This window comes from Cokeromyces recurvatus (genome assembly GCF_025118155.1).
Source record: "Cokeromyces recurvatus strain NRRL 2243 chromosome Unknown BX663scaffold_41, whole genome shotgun sequence".
NCBI classification, from domain to species: Eukaryota; Fungi; Mucoromycota; class Mucoromycetes; order Mucorales; family Mucoraceae; genus Cokeromyces; species Cokeromyces recurvatus.
In genome coordinates, this window is record NW_026251427.1 from 3442 (window position 1) to 19333 (window position 15892).

Genomic DNA, 15892 nt, shown 5'->3' on the forward strand with positions numbered 1-15892 from the left:
ACGTTTCGACTTGATCAGCTTTGAAAAAACCCCAATCGATCGCTCCATTGACCTTATTGAATACGCTCGAAGAGGGCCTTGCTTTTTTATCATGAAAGGTATATGAGCTAGGTAATGTTGTACTGGTCTGAATACGCTGCGCGATATATGTTTATGGTTAACCTGTTGAAGGAGGTACTTATGCCAGTCGTTAAAGTGCCTAGTGTAGAAGGGGTTACTAATCAGTTTGTGTAATATTATAGAATTTGAGTCTTACCCATCCATCTCACTGATCAACTCATCAGTTAGATCCCATTGAAGGGCCAAAGAGCAACCTTTCACTAGCGATAATACAGCTTTTTGGACTGTTCTATTGGGTAAATATGGGGTAACTAAAGTTGGAATAATATAGAGCAGAAAGTCCAGCCAATCCACAGCACGAGTTCCTTCGGTTTTTGCAACAACATTGTCAAAACTGCCTTGAAATGAGGTAGGGATATATTGTCTTGACTCTGTTATGCTTTTTCCAATGTTTACAAGGCTTCTTTGGGGTATAAAAAAAGGGTAGTTCTCCAACACCTTTGTGCCATCCTGTTGGATATAAAAAAAGACAGCGTTTTGACTTGGGTTAAGATCAACGGTAATCATGTCGTACATTTGTTTGCCGATGCCTCTAGCGATCAAATGGAGCTCATCCAAGCCAAAGAAAGGAGAACCAGAAAAGCTATTTAGCGCACTAAAGACACTCGGTTGATGGATAGATCTGGCCTATAAACAAAGTAGTAAGTAAACATGATGGTAATAAGCATGAAGTTTTTTTTTTTTTTTTTTTTTTTTTTTTTTTTTTTTTTACTTTTCTCTTTAACCTAATTCATTATGGTTCTTATTTAAAATAACTCTCAACCTCGTTCATTATTATGTATAGAAGACTCTTCATTTGAGAAGGTAGCAGATTCCATCTTGTTTTTAGTTCTTTTTTATGCTATTTATAATCTTGCACTCAATTCTAACATTCGTTTATATTGTTCATTAGTCATTGTTTTCTTAGAAAAAAAAAAAAAAAGCTCTATACGCTACTTGACTCGTACAAAAGAAAAGGCAAATACACGAATTGCCGGAAGTTCTTTGTTACTTCATCTTGCTAACATGAAGAAATTACTTTTTCTTTTTAGTCCAAGTTTTAAAAAGGTATGTTAGTTTAAATGTTTAGAATCTTCTTCAGTGTTTATATGAAAAAACACATATATAATAAGCAGATAAGCATTATCCCACTATTGTTTTGTACTGTTTTAAAAAATAAAGCGTTATTTTATATTTATAAAAATATGATAAATAAGCAACCCATATCGTATATAAGCTACCAAAAAAATATGGTAGAAAAGCTACCAATATTGTATATAAGCTACCAAAAAAATATGGTAGAAAAGCTACCTTTTGGGTGCTTATAGAATATCATTTCTACCATATTTTAACTGTCAAAATTGGTAACTTTGCTACCATATTGGTAACTTTTCTACCATATTTTCCGCCATAGTGAATTGTGTAAAATAAAAGAATCAAAATGCATTGGGTTCCACATCAATTGGCCATCACCGTCAAGATAATCCAGGACACTACAGTTAGCTTCTTGTTCTTTAAGAGAGTTGAATGACTCATCCTCACCCAAAGAATTAAAAATGACCTATCCCAGAAATAAACATGTTATATTTAAATCAATACAAACTGTAAGATAAGGCTATTATCTTACCATAGTATGTTCTTCTTCTAGAATCATTAAAATTAATTAAATGGTTTAGTACAAAGTTTTCAAGATATTGATTCTCACTTATTCAAGTTACCGAGTCTACAGCATCATTTTCTTGCTGTTGTTGCTCTGCCTGTGGTTGTAGCTGCTGTGGCAGATGATTATGTAGTGAAGATGGATCATCTTCGTTCTTCTCTTCTTCTTCTTCTTCGTTATCATTCTATTAAAAAAATATTATCCTCCGTTACTATCGGGGTTATATCTAACACATGCCAAATCTACTTACATTCGATCTTTGCCTCTTCACACCCCGTGTCTAATTGGAAGTACAATAAATTAGTTTTAGTTGTTGCAATGCTTGTAAAAAAATAACAAATTGAGAGTATCAAAATTATCATCAAAATACTATACCTTCTTTGTATAAGTAGCAGATCTTATTGATGACTTGAAAATCTCTCTTGCAATTTCTTCATTGTTGATAGAAGAAATAAGAGCACAGTTCATAAAGTAATCCTTGCACTCGGTAGTTTTTAAGAACTAATATCATAGTATTAATAGGTGTATAAATCATTTGGATGCACTGTTTACCTCATCTAAGTCCTTTTTTAATTTGCAAATCTTTGGATTCATGGTTCTTTTGTTATATCGTTTTCGCCGTTTCAAGTTCTTGAAGGCACAAATGAATTTATTTCGATTTTCATTACGAGTTTGTAAAGTATATGTTTCCAATAGTCTCACATTAAACTGAACAGAGTTCATATTTTCCCAAAGATACTCAGCTAACGATAAACCTGTCATATTGCTTAGAAATGGTTGATCAAAGTGAATAAAAGACAATCACTATTCCAATTTACTAGCTGGAGTATTTTTTAGTAAAATTGAGAAAGGCTCTGGAATAAAATGATAAATTTAAAGCCAGATTTGATAAAATGTTTTCACTAAAATTAAGAAAAGGTTAGAGCTAAATTGATAACAGCCAAGAAAAAAAATTGATAAAAACTTACAAAAAGATTGAGAAAATAAATTTATTTGAAAACTAAAGGTTCTTTTCCATTGCTAAACATCTTTCAAAAAATGTGATAGAATGACAAATCCATCCCTGGCAGTCTTTCAAAGTTACCTTTGAACAGGACTCCATTATTCTTCGTGTCAATGCGTCGCCAGTATCAAATGGGCTTCTTTTGATACCATACTTTACCTTCGACCAGAATAGCTCAATGGGGTTGAGGAAAGGTGAATAGAGAGGAAGAGAAGCACATTTGTATCCTCTTTTCTCAATAAAAATTCTTACTGTGGCAGGCTTATGAATAGGAGCATTGTCCATCACTAAGTAAAACCCTTTCATGTCGTTCTTATCCAAGACGTCCATTACGTTACTTAAATATGCTAAATAATGTTCAGTTCTCATTCTAACTCTAGCTGTAGTTTGAATAACTTTTCCGTCTGATTTTCTTTTTGTAGATCCGGCAACTGTGATGGGCTTTCTCAAAGATATGTCGATGACACCTTGAGATGAAATAGCTCCGAGGATTGTAATGGACGTACCTCTGGAAGCTGGAACTATTGCCTTTGCAGGTTTTCCCTTTTTGAACCAACCTCGAGTTCGCGTTATATGAAGATTAAAACCTGCTTCGTCTAAAAATATGCAGTTCTTCTCAAAATCAAACTTGCTGTCAGCCATCCATTGCATTATAGTATTTTTTTCTCTTTAGAATCGTCTCTTCCGAGTTTCTAGATTCGACTATTTTCTCTAGTTTTTTCATAAACAAAGCACAGTTGTTTCTGGCATGTCTATAAACAGAAGACTTACTAACAGACAATCTAGGGAATTCCTGGTGCAACATCTCCCCCATTTGTGTAATAGTAATAGTTGCAAAATCGTCCACAATTTTTGTTAAAAATATTGTGTGCTCTTCTTTTAAATCAGAAACATTTCCAACAACACGTCCTCCTTTTTTTTGTTTCACTTATCTTCCCCTCTTTCGTCCATTGTTTTCGGAAACAATAAGCTGAACTTAAAACGATACCAGTTCGTAAAGCTGCGTCTTTTACAGGAACCATTTCTGTTATCAAGCAGATAAACTCTTTGATTTGTTCCTGATTGTACTTTCTGTATTTCAAAGTTTTCTCTTTTTCTTTATTGCTGCTAGCAAGTTTCTTAGCAAATTCTTCGACAGTGGGCTTTGCTAGTTTATCGTTACTTTCATTCTCATTTTCACTATTATCTTCGTTATAGTTATTCTCTTCTGAGTCAAGAGCTCCCAGTTCTTCATTAACTTCTTCATCGAGATCCATAGCGTCTGAGGAAGGCATAGTGGTTACCCATTTAGATCTCATCATAGACATCATGCTAACATAAATCTCGGTAGTTTGTTCCTCTTCCTCTTGTTGGAGGCTTAATTCATTCATTTCAAAATCAGTGTTCATTGATATAATATGTTTTTTAGTATTTTAAAAGGAAGACTTTCTTAATTTTAGTGAAAACATTTTATCAAATCTGGCTTTAAATTTATCATTTTATTCCAGAGCCTTTCTCAATTTTACTGAAAAATACAATAGTACTAAAAATGCGAACAATTTATAATACTCTGATTGGTTTAAAAGAGATAATGAACAAGTTTTAAACTCAACTGATGACGATTGCAATTCATGACGTTTTACTATGCATGTCTAGTCACATTTTTATATTGTATTTTTCAGCAAATAAGAGAAAATTTCAGAAAAAATAAGAGAAAATTATTGGACAAATAAGAGAAAATTATTGGATAAAATAAGAGAAAATTATTGAACAAATAAGAGAAAATTATTGAACAAATAAGAGAAAATTTTAGGTCAATTAAGAGAAAAAAAAATGGCAATTAGCAAAAAATTTACTTATACTTAAATCTCATAAGTTTTTCTCCAGGGCTAAACACTTTTCAAAGAATCTGAGAGAATGGCGAATCCAGCCCTGGCAGTCTTTCTTAGTTACTTTGGAGCAGGCATCCATTATTCTGGGTGTGAGTGTCTCACCAGTTTCGAAAGGGCTTCTTTTGACGCCATACTTCACCTTCGACCAGAATAGCTCAATTGGGTTTAGGAATGGTGAGTACGGCGGAAGATATGCACACTTATAGCCTCTGCTTTCTATTAAGTTTCTTACTGTAGCTGGCTTATGTATGGGAGCATTATCCATTACCAAGTAAAAGCCCTTCATATTATTTCGGTCAAGAACATCCATCACATTACTCAAGTAATTTAAATAGTGCTCAGTCCTAGTTCCAACCTTAGCTGTCGTTGTAACAACCTTCCCATCTATTCTTCTCTTCTTAGCTCCCGAAACTAATATTGGCTTTCTCAAAGAGATGTCAATAATGCCGGCGCTAGAGATGGCACCAAGAATGGTTATTGTGGTGCCTTTTGAAGCAGGGACAGTTGTTTTAGCAGGTTCTCCTATCTTGGACCAGCCACGAGTGCGTGTCATGTGTAAATTGAACCCTGCTTCATCCAAAAAAACGCAATTATTCTCAAAGTCCATATTTTTATCAGCTAGCCATTGAAGGATGGTCTCCTTTCTCTTCTTAAGAGTTTCTTCCGAGTTTCTAGCAGATGAAATTTTCTCCAACTTCTTCATAGATAGTGCACAGCTGGTTCTAAGATGTCTGTATACTGCGGATGGGCTCACGGAGAGACTTGGAAATTCTTTGAGCAACAACTCGTGTATTCCAGCTACAGTTGCAGTTGAACACTCATCAACAATGTCGGTAATAAACTTTGTGTGTTTTTCAGTAAGCTCAGAGACAGTTCCCATTTTGCGCCCTCTTTTTTTCTGTTGAGGTATTTCCCCTGTTTTCTGCCATTGCGATTTGAAACGGTAAGCTGATTTCTCATTTATTCCTGTTTTTAAAGCTGCATCTTTTACAGGAACCTGTTCAATTAACAGGGAAATAAGCTTGTTGATATCTTGCTGAGTGTACACACGTCTAGCATTGCTAGCGGCGTCTTTTTTTTCGGCCAGATCTCTGAGAGGCTTCTCTTCTTTCAAATCGCTCTCACTACCCTGTACATCAGCTTCATTTTCCTCCTTATCCGAGCTATTGCTGGCCTCATCACCCTCGTACCCTTCCTTCAGCTCCATCGTCGCATCTTCATCTAACTCCATGGCTGATGCAGTGATGTTGTACTTCCACTTCTTTCTCATCATTGACATTACGCTGACAATGATTTCAGGTACAGCTTCAATGTCATCGTCGCGTAGAGAAATTTCGTTCATATCAAAGTCAATATCCATTTTTTGTTAATAATAGTGAGAAAAGTGCTTTCTACTAATTGCCATTTTTTTTTCTCTTAATTTTTCTTGGACTTTCTCTTAATTGACCTAAAATTTTCTCTTATTTGTTCAATAATTTTCTCTTATTTTATCCAATAATTTTCTCTTATTTTTTCTGAAATTTTCTCTTATTTGCTGAAAAATACAATACTGAAGTTTGCAAATAAAGATCTCAATATCATGTAAACAAAATTAGAAGACATTTACCGTTAAAAATGTATACCTACAATCTTCTCAACTTTTCCCTTTAAAGATGTTATAACTACTGTTGTTTTACTACATAGATCTTTAATACTAATTCAGTCTTATTCAACGGAACATTTAGTTTTTATAAGTTCATGACTCTTGATATTAGCTGATGCCATTTGTTATTAGAGTACAACCATGCTTATTCCTTATTAGGTCTACATCATTGGCAATTGTGTCAGTGAATGTGAAGATGGAACTTATAAGTGCTGTTGGGAAGGTTACGTTATCATTAGATATAGTTTCTCAACACCATCTTCGGGTTTGACTGTCAGAAGTGGATTAAGTAACCTAATTTTCACTTTTGAGAGGTAGTTGTACTCTTAAATCGCTTAAATATCTTCTTTCGAAACTGGGACTGTATATCTTTATCTGGGTTTCCAATCAAGGACCGAGTCAGAAGTGATAAATTGATAGATGCATAAACACGTTCTTCAAGAAGAACTGAAGACAGCGAGGATGCTCCTATTGAAGACATACACAATTTTATTTCAGCATTTGATCAATATATTCTGTAAATACTTGAATAAAGAACATTTGTAATCGCCTTAGTATTTAGTTAAGATTATTTTCGAAATTCTGGGCAAGTTAGTTTCAAACACTTGACCAAATTAGTCTCACACAAATTCAGATAGTTTGTTTACCTTTTTTTGGATGAATAAAAAAGGAAATTCAGATACAGATGCAAAAATGGGGCAAATGAAAAATTAAATGGAGACAGAACGTTAGATGAGATTCAGAAAAAAAAATTGCTATTTTTTTTTTTCGTAAAGACTTCTTATCTGCAGTTATCTTTAAGCTGTCACCGGTAAAGGTGCAGCCACCACATTGGAGGTAGCGCTTTGTCGTGTGAAGACAGTAAGGCGATCGTTCCCATTCTAAATAGATTGAGTAATGGTGACATATTTTTGCTAGTCAGGACGTCGCGGTTCCAATAGATATTACAATTTTTGCATATTAATACTTGATGGATTTTACGTTCGCCATGCTTGATATTTTCAACAGATTTTTGTAAGCAAATGTTGCAAGCCTATAAAAGAAGTTAGCCTTGCTCATGTAATATAAATACATATATGTTTTACCTTTGATGTGTTAAATTCATCAATATCCAGAAGTAATAGCTTACCGAACTTTTCTCTTAACTTTAACTGTCGGTATAGTTTTTCAACAACATCATGTCTTAAACCTTTGAATTCCACTTGAGACTTGTTTTTTAAACCATCGCCAAATACAACTATAGGCATTTTTTTGCGGTCACCTTCCTCAAATTTCTCTTTATAGTTTCTTTCAAAAAAGATATAAAAATGGTTAATGCTTCAGAAGTAAAATAAAAAGAATGTGTGTTGTACCTTAATTTTTTCTTCCCAATTTTTGTATGACGGGAATCGAATTGGCTGCTCTGGTATCTAGCCGAAGTCTTTTTTTCTCTTCCGTCTATTCCTTCTTGTGTTCTTCTATTTTTATTATATTTTTTTGATCCATTGATCAAAATATTGACAGCATTTTCTATTGCTCGCTGAGACCCAAAGTGATTACACCATCTTAGTCTCGCAGTGTGGAAACTATAAAAACTTGACAGTGTATCAAAATTCTGTAACATGTATGATATATACACTGTAACGTTCCAGACTTGCAGTTTTTGGAGAAGGTATACTAGTTTCAATTTGCTCAATATTCAATCTTCTCTTGCGCTCTTGTTCTTGTTCTTGTTTTTGGCGGTGTTTTCAAACATCCGGTAAATTGAGAGTGGAAACACAGTATGAAAATTTTTTATGGTGTCTACATATGCATCGAAGATTGCAAATGCCTTTGACCGAGCCCGACCCTTTGTCCTTCCTCTTGAATAAGCTGCCAAATAAACAAAAACACATGCCACCAATCTCATCAGCTTTCAACTCATCTGACTTTCCCGCCTGGACGATTCTTTGGCCTGCTATGTGCTGTATACTTTTTGAACTTGACTATCTTCATCATGGCAAACTTTCTCCAGAAACTGCCCCCCCCTTGGTACAAAACTTGTAAACTGGTTACATAACTCTGAATCTAGTATTTATTGATATATCTTGCTTTTCCTCTTCCCTTCTCTTTCTTTTTTACCCTTTTGCCTATCAAAAGGTTTTTTAGTACACTTTTATCCTTTCTCGAACTGATCCGGGCAATCCAATACTGCCAGTATTATGTGCTCACATGGGTTGTTTAAATTTTTGTTATAAAAGTTTTCTTTCGTTTTCTTTAACAAACTTTAATGTATTTAGTATTGTTCAGCTATTTCTCAATATATTACAATGGAATTCATCTTTGATTTAAACAAGCAAGCGTTGAATGATCGCCTCGAACCTATTCAAGCTTCTAATATTAGCAATGTCCAAGATGAAGTTCAAATTAATAGTTATAAATCAACATTTGCAATTAACAATACGAACAATCGTGTGATTGATCTTGAAGATGAATTAGGACTTCATATTACACCTGGATTTAATGATACTGCACTGTATTGGTCTCGTATTCAAGTTAAGAAAGTACCAATAATAAATGAGTTGTTGACACAACTCATTACTAATGATGAATCAACATTAAGGTAACGACAAAACATGATTATAACATTAAGACTTGAAAACAAAACAAAAAAAAACTAATAATATAGCATTATATATAGATACTTGCATGCCAATGGAGTTTACTACGATGATGAAAATGACATATTTTGCCCTGGTGGAACGCCAATGGTTCTACGTCGTGCTGGTAGCCGTGGTCCTGTTTGGCGCTGTTGTGGGACGCGTATTGTTAATGAAACAGGTGAAGAATGTTGCAACGAAACTATGTGAACTTGTTAAATAGATAGCTTCTTTTATAATAGAAGCTATTCAGAGCGTACAGTAATGCAAGTTCTTTATTTCTGGCTGGCTTGGTGCAATCGTAACCACAACCCTATGTTCACAGGTATCTCAACAAAAACGATATCTGGGATCATTTTGTTGGACTGGTACCAAATGATTCAGGAGGATTTAAGTTGGACAGATATCTAAATCGATAAGTTAGTCTGATAAATATAAATTCATTAACGAGTTGTATTGCTTAAATAAGTGGCCTAAATATGATTATCTCGTACTGTTTATGGTTATAGTTTACAGGTAATTAAAATAGGGTAAAAAGAAATAAAATAAGAATTTATTATATGTATACATATATCCGCTGTAGATAAGTAAGATTATAAAAGATGAATTACATAATACAGGATAAACTATAAGTTAATAAAAGTTTTTAAATCAGAGTACTTATTATGGCTCTGTCGGTTCCATATTTGTTCTTGGTATTTTAAAATAATGTATGGACAACAACAACCACTATGAAAGGCTTTTTCTGCTATTAGAATGAAAATATTTAAAGTGTCGTATCTTCATCAGGGATAAAGACATAGTACACTTAATATCCTATTTATCTAATCTGTATTAATCAATCAGTTGCTGACTACTGTTCTAAATAATAATAATTCTCGCCTTCTTTTTTGTTTTCAAATATTGTAATCTATACATGCATATATAAAACAAATTATGATTGAGTTAGTAGTGCAAAGTAAGTAAATTAAATAAAATCATTGCTGAAAAGAGTTTACATGGAAGCTATTTACTAACGACTACAATTAAAGTATGTTTTTTTATTTGCATGAAAAAATTATTATCCTAAAAAGGTAAAAATGCAAACATCGTCATTATTTTTTATTTTTTTTTTCTTATCTCTATTCTTCTTTTTTTTTTTTTTTTCTTAAAAAAAAACAACATGGAAGATAATTTTGATAGTTACTCTGTAAAATAAAAGCGTTAATAAAGTATTTCTAAAGACAAACTCACACACATATTATAAACTTCATTATTGTAGATTATAAATGATCCCCGACTTTCAACACATTCCGCAATAAAGAAAAGTGATCCTGAGGAGGAGGGCTTAATTAAATTACTATTTTCTAAATCCAAAGTTTATGTTCATCCTTCAAATAATCCTAACGATTTCATTCCAGGCTACTTATCCATTATAGAAAAAGTAATAAAGGACAAAGTAAAAAAGAGAGAGAAAAAAAAACAAAAGACTTGTTTTCACTCAAATAAATGTGATTTTAGAAGCCTCAAAGTTACCTGGTTGCATGGACACCAGAAGCACTGATTCCATCTAAAGACAAAGATGCATTTGTTCGAGTTGATGTCAACCCCAATGACATTGGAAATATTGAATGTAATAATAGCACTATATAAGTTATAATATACATATATACATATATATTGGATACATACATATATATTATATAGCATCTGTCTTAGTTTCATCAGATTCAGAGCAGTTTACTTCATACGCTGTATCTGTACCAACATATGCAATTCATTCATTTCTTATTAAAGCCCCGTCATTTTCGAAATGGTATGGTAGTATTGTAATCAATTTCAAAGATGGTCACAGTTCTGGACCCTTTTGGTTCCATGATGATGAAAGCAAGAGTACGATGCTTCAGAGGAATACTCAAGGTGGAAAATTTACTTCGAATGATAGAAATCTAGTTTGTTGGGGTGGTGATGAGTTTCTTGAAAGATTAAGTCAAATTATCCAAATCAGAAAGTAGAGGATATAATATGTGCTTATTTTTGTCCTTATTTATCTTATTTTCTTCTTCTATTATGTAATATAGGTCAAATGATAATGAAAACCTTTATTTAATGGAGGATGTTCATGTTAAAGGAAAAGTAACATCAACAGTCTTATATGAGGAAAAACATAAAGAAGAAGCTAAACCTACTATAAATGATTCAACATCGCCATCGTCATCATCTAACGCTGCAAAAAAACAAAATTTTACCCTATTTGAATCTACGCAAATGGATCCATTTGTTGCTGTAAGTGAAGAATATATACATGTGTGTATATGTGTGTGATAATTAAAAAAAAAAAATCAAAGACTTTAAAAGAGGCACGTTGGAATATATTGGAAAAATTATCGAGGGTGACTAAATTCTCTAGAGATGCTGCAATCAGTTTCCTTAATAATTCTACATCACAACCTCTAGTATCTTTACTTCCTTCAGGTGTCCAAGAACTGTGTGATAATGAAACAGTAAAGAGAACTATTGATGATTATGATTCAGCTCGTATCTTTTTAGCTAAATGGGCAGCTGGTTTAGCAGCTCAATCAGAAAATTCAGTACCTCAAGATAGAAAATATCGAAATGCAGGTGTTTGGGGACATGATGGTTGGGAGGAAGAAACTGCACTTGGTGTCTTTGAGGTTTTAAACGTAAATTGTTATTATAATTATTATTATTTTCTTATTCTAATAATATTCATGCTACTCACCCTTTTATGTAGTCAGAAAATGATTTTTCTATTCCTACTCACACGAGAACGAAGCCTGTAACTGAAGCAGAATGGAGCTCCTTTTTTGATAAGAATGGTAAATTAACTACAGATGAATCGATTGTAAAAAGAAAAATATTTTGTGGAGGTCTAGAGCCAAGTATTAGAAAAGAAGCATGGTTATTTTTGACAGGCGTATATCCCTGGACTTCCACTGCTGTTGAGCGGTATCAAATTGATAAGGAGAAAAGGTATAAACCATTTTATCAAATCCTCTTTGAAAGTAATATATCCATTCATTTGTTTTTGGTTTTTTTTAATAGGGAGTCATATAAAACTTTGAAAGCTAAATGGGAAGATGATGCAGAATATAGGAATACAAATATATTTAAGGATCAAAAACATAGAATAGGTATAACTACTATTGAACAAGGTATTTTATATACACATATTTTATTAAAATATACATATATCTTCTATACTCTATTTCATTCATGTTCGGAATCTAGACAAAGATGTGCATCGTACAGATCGAACTGTGGATATTTATGTTGATGAAAGCTTGCCAAATCCAGACCCATTGATGAATATTGGAACAAACGAAAACCTTGAGATACTCAAAAGTATTTTATGCACCTATAATATATATAACACAAAGTTAGGCTACGTACAAGGTATGTCAGATTTATTATCTCCCCTTTATGCAGTCATTAGTGAGGAGCCACTCGCTTTCTGGTCCTTTGTTGGCTTTATGGAACGCATGGTAAGCATATTATTATTTTTTTCCCAATTATACATACATATTATTTTAACCTCTTTTAGAAGTCAAATTTCTATGCTGATCAGTCTGGAATGCACAAACAGTTATTCACTTTAGATCTTCTACTTCAATTTATGGACCCCGCATTATATAAGCATTTCCAACGTACAGATAGTTGCAATTTCTTCTTTTGTTTTAGATGGTTATTAGTTTGGTATAAACGCGAGTTTCCATGGTTAGACACATTGCTTCTATGGGAGGTTCTTTGGACTGATTACTTAACAGATAAATTTCATTTATTTATTGCATTATCCATCCTAGATCAGGTATATTTATCATCATTTATCCTTATTTTGTTATTTACATATAAAATTATATTTAGCATCGTGATGTAATTATTGAATATTTGAAAAATTTTGACGAGATTTTGAAATATATCAATGATTTATCAATGACAATTAATTTACAAGAAACACTACAACGTGCAGAGATTCTTTATCATCAATTCAAACAATGCGTTGAAGCTGTTGATAATAAGAAGAGCAAGTTGCAAGCATTATTATCAATAGATGATAAACATAATGACGATAGCTTAACGAAAACACAAAGAGAAGAAATCAAAAATGATCTCAGTAAATTGCCAATTATTAATGAGCTATTACGCGATATATTGAAGCCATCCTATACAATTATAAATAATGAAAAGCCATAAATCTATTGAAAAAATAGCGTATTTGTTGTATTTATCGGAATGAGGGAAAGGGGCGGAGGGGGGCGATAGTTTCTTTTATTATTGAATTAGTAATAACTATTCCATAAATAAAAAGAAAAAATTATTATTATTATTTTCTTTTTTTTTTTGTTTTTCTTTTTAGTTAATCACTTCTTTTGTAGCCTTTATGTCCTTTTCATTTAGTGATGTATTATCAGTCTTTAAACCCATAGTAATTAGGAATTCTTTGGCATCATTATATTCCTTCTCTTGTCTAGCCTTATCCCAACCTAATTCTTCTGTCATCAACTCAATCACCTTTGGTAAAGCTCCTAAAGCAGCCTCTGCATTTAAAAATGCCAAACGCATACGGCGCGCCAAGACATCTACAGCCGTACAAGCATATTCTTCGCGTACTGCATAGCGTACTTCAGCCTCAATATAAGGATAATTAGGTGCAATACGTTTACCATAGGATGGCCAACGCATCTGAGTTGAATCATCAATCTCGCTCAAGATCCAGGCACGATCGCCATAACTATCTGCTAAATGCTTAGCAACCTCAGTATCCATACCATGCTCTTGAATAAGACCAATAAACATTGTATTTGAAAATCCTTGACTACCCATCATAGGCATATGTTTTGTGAGACATGGGCTTGTAGGCTTTAGATTAAATTCTTTGATAGCACAGTCAACTGTCTCTTCTGCCATTACACGATATGTTGTCCATTTGCCACCAGCAATGGTCAAAAGCTTATTTTCACTGACATTAATCATATGATTACGGACAAGAGATTCAGTATTTTTCGCCTCAGGATCACGCACCAATGGACGAATACCCGACCATGCAGCTAAAACATCAGAGCGACGTATTTGAACATCTATATCAAAGGAAAAAAAAAAGTTTAAATAAAATATATATATATATATATATATAGTGTAATGTAATTTATATATCCACTATTATTGTACCATCGCTAAGATAATGTGCGACTTCAGTTAAAATCCATTCAACTTCATCTTCCTTGGGAATAGGGTTGGCTGTGACTTCAGTAGGTGAATCTGTAGTTCCAGCAAGAGTATTGCCCTGCCATGGAAGGAAAAAGATAACACGACCATCACTTGTAGATGGATCGAGTAATCCCATGTTATGAGGACTATAATAGTTAGGAAGAATGACATGTACACCAGAGGAGGGAGCAACAATTTCTTGTGTTTTTACATCATCCATTTTACGAATACCATCTGTAAAAGGTCCAGTAGCATTAATAACACCCTGTAGTGATTAACGTCATTCATCATGTGTTAAATTAGATGCATCGTGAGCGTTATTTTTTTTTATTTTCTTTTTTTCTTTTCTTTTTACCTTTGCTTTTATCACCCATTCTTCACCTGTTAAATTATCCTTTACTTTGGCACCTTTAATAAAATTATTTTCATTATGAACGAGTTCAACTACTTCACAATGGTTCGCAATAGTTGCACCATATTGTGCAGCTGTCAACACTAAAACTACATTCATACGAGCATCATTTTGCTGACCTATATCAAAATAAATAAATAAAATAAAATAAAATAAAATAAAAATAAATAAATCAATTATAATATTGAAAACTAATAAAAAAAACATACCGTCATAATATACAATAGCTCCTACGAGTTCATCTTTTTTTAACATTGGAAATGCATCTAATGCTTTTTTCTTTGTCAAGAAATAACTACTTTCAAGAGCTTCTCTACCAGCAAACAAATCATATAATTTACAACCAAACCAATAATATGGTACTTGCCACCATCTGTAAAATAAATGCATTAGTTTCCTTTATATATAAATATATAGAATGATCATTTATTTAATACCTATAAATAGGTAACATGATAGGAAGTTCACCAGCTAAATAAGGCGCATTATTAATAAACAGCTTTCTTTCTCGTAAAGCCTCTACAACTAATTTATATTGCTCATAATCTAATTCCATGATGGCCTTTTGAAGATATCGAACACCACCATGAACAAGTTTAGTAGAGCGAGATGAAGTACCTATATATGTATAAACAAAAGATACATAAATAACTGATATTATATTCACACACACACACATATATATATATATACATATTTACCTGATGCAAAATCATCTCTTTCTACTAAAGCTACCTTTAAACCTCGAGCAGCAGCATCTAAAGCAATACCAGCACCTGTAGCACCAGCACCTATAATCAATAAATCAAATTCTTGACTGCTCTTTAATTTAGACAGTTCTTGTTCACGTGTAGGTGCATGCCAAATAGGTTGTTTTTTACTAACATGTTGCTGCTGTGCTTCTGCATAAACCTTGTAAGGTTTAAATAGAGTGTGACGGTGACGATTACCATATTGACTATTGTTATAGAGGTATAATGCAGCTATTGTAGTTGTACCACTTAATAGCACTTTTTGTGTACGAGAAATTCGACCCCACATAATAATAAATAAATAAATAAATATTTATAAAAAAAAAAAAATAATAATAATGATAATAAAAAGAAACACTGTTTTGATGTGTTTTTCCAAATTAGTTGATTAAAGCGGAGGGAATAATTCTGTTTCCTTCATCCAATAATAATGTCTATTATCTTTTTTGTTTTGACGTTTTGATTGTACAAGAAGAATCAAATTCTTCCTTTTTTTTTTCTATTACGTATTGATGAAAATAACGTTTGATAAGCGTAGATTGGGGGAATATTCTGTTTTCTATGCAGTAATATGTAATTAGATTTAAACAAGTAAAAAAAAAAAAAATCTTTTTCCTTTTTGCTTGT

General features: G+C 32.8%; 6 protein-coding genes across 6 annotated transcripts; 2 read left to right on the forward strand and 4 right to left on the reverse strand.

The window, feature by feature from the left end:
* Nucleotides 1-1444: 1444 nt before the first annotated feature.
* On the reverse strand, nt 1445-2565 carry BX663DRAFT_564745 (uncharacterized protein). Its single transcript, XM_051532057.1, has 6 exons — nt 2312-2565; nt 2135-2260; nt 2010-2039; nt 1818-1943; nt 1727-1743; nt 1445-1660 (listed from the first exon to the last, which is right to left on the reverse strand). Exons 1-6 carry the CDS (start codon nt 2519-2521, stop codon nt 1558-1560), a joined length of 612 nt encoding a protein of 203 aa, XP_051378340.1. The 5' UTR covers nt 2522-2565; the 3' UTR covers nt 1445-1557.
* Nucleotides 2566-3529: 964 nt separating this feature from the next.
* Nucleotides 3530-4191, reverse strand: BX663DRAFT_260747 (uncharacterized protein). Its single transcript, XM_051521904.1, has one exon. It carries the CDS (start codon nt 4148-4150, stop codon nt 3647-3649), a length of 504 nt encoding a protein of 167 aa, XP_051378341.1. The 5' UTR covers nt 4151-4191; the 3' UTR covers nt 3530-3646.
* Nucleotides 4192-6576: 2385 nt separating this feature from the next.
* On the reverse strand, nt 6577-7978 carry BX663DRAFT_581935 (uncharacterized protein; the record flags this gene model as incomplete). Its single annotated transcript, XM_051532201.1, has 5 exons — nt 7628-7978; nt 7361-7562; nt 7257-7308; nt 7085-7156; nt 6577-6743 (listed from the first exon to the last, which is right to left on the reverse strand). The coding sequence occupies exons 1-5, from the start codon at nt 7876-7878 to the stop codon at nt 6577-6579; spliced, it is 744 nt and encodes a 247-aa protein (XP_051378342.1). The 5' UTR covers nt 7879-7978.
* A 585-nt stretch (nt 7979-8563) lies between these two features.
* On the forward strand, nt 8564-9304 carry BX663DRAFT_555873 (uncharacterized protein; the record flags this gene model as incomplete). Its single annotated transcript, XM_051531668.1, has 3 exons — nt 8564-8856; nt 8935-9074; nt 9147-9304. 3 exons carry the CDS (start codon nt 8564-8566, stop codon nt 9302-9304), a joined length of 591 nt encoding a protein of 196 aa, XP_051378343.1.
* A 725-nt stretch (nt 9305-10029) lies between these two features.
* On the forward strand, nt 10030-13229 carry BX663DRAFT_525037 (rab-GTPase-TBC domain-containing protein). Its single transcript, XM_051529708.1, has 11 exons — nt 10030-10082; nt 10155-10316; nt 10394-10505; nt 10580-10883; nt 10954-11158; nt 11221-11556; nt 11628-11866; nt 11939-12027; nt 12125-12378; nt 12438-12701; nt 12758-13229. The coding sequence occupies exons 1-11, from the start codon at nt 10056-10058 to the stop codon at nt 13085-13087; spliced, it is 2322 nt and encodes a 773-aa protein (XP_051378344.1). The 5' UTR covers nt 10030-10055; the 3' UTR covers nt 13088-13229.
* BX663DRAFT_480131 (FAD dependent oxidoreductase-domain-containing protein) lies at nt 13215-15582 on the reverse strand. The gene is made up of 6 exons (XM_051524331.1): nt 15215-15582; nt 14951-15131; nt 14723-14886; nt 14457-14632; nt 14063-14366; nt 13215-13971 (listed from the first exon to the last, which is right to left on the reverse strand). Exons 1-6 carry the CDS (start codon nt 15552-15554, stop codon nt 13247-13249), a joined length of 1890 nt encoding a protein of 629 aa, XP_051378345.1. The 5' UTR covers nt 15555-15582; the 3' UTR covers nt 13215-13246.
* Between the last annotated feature and the right edge of the window lie 310 nt (nt 15583-15892).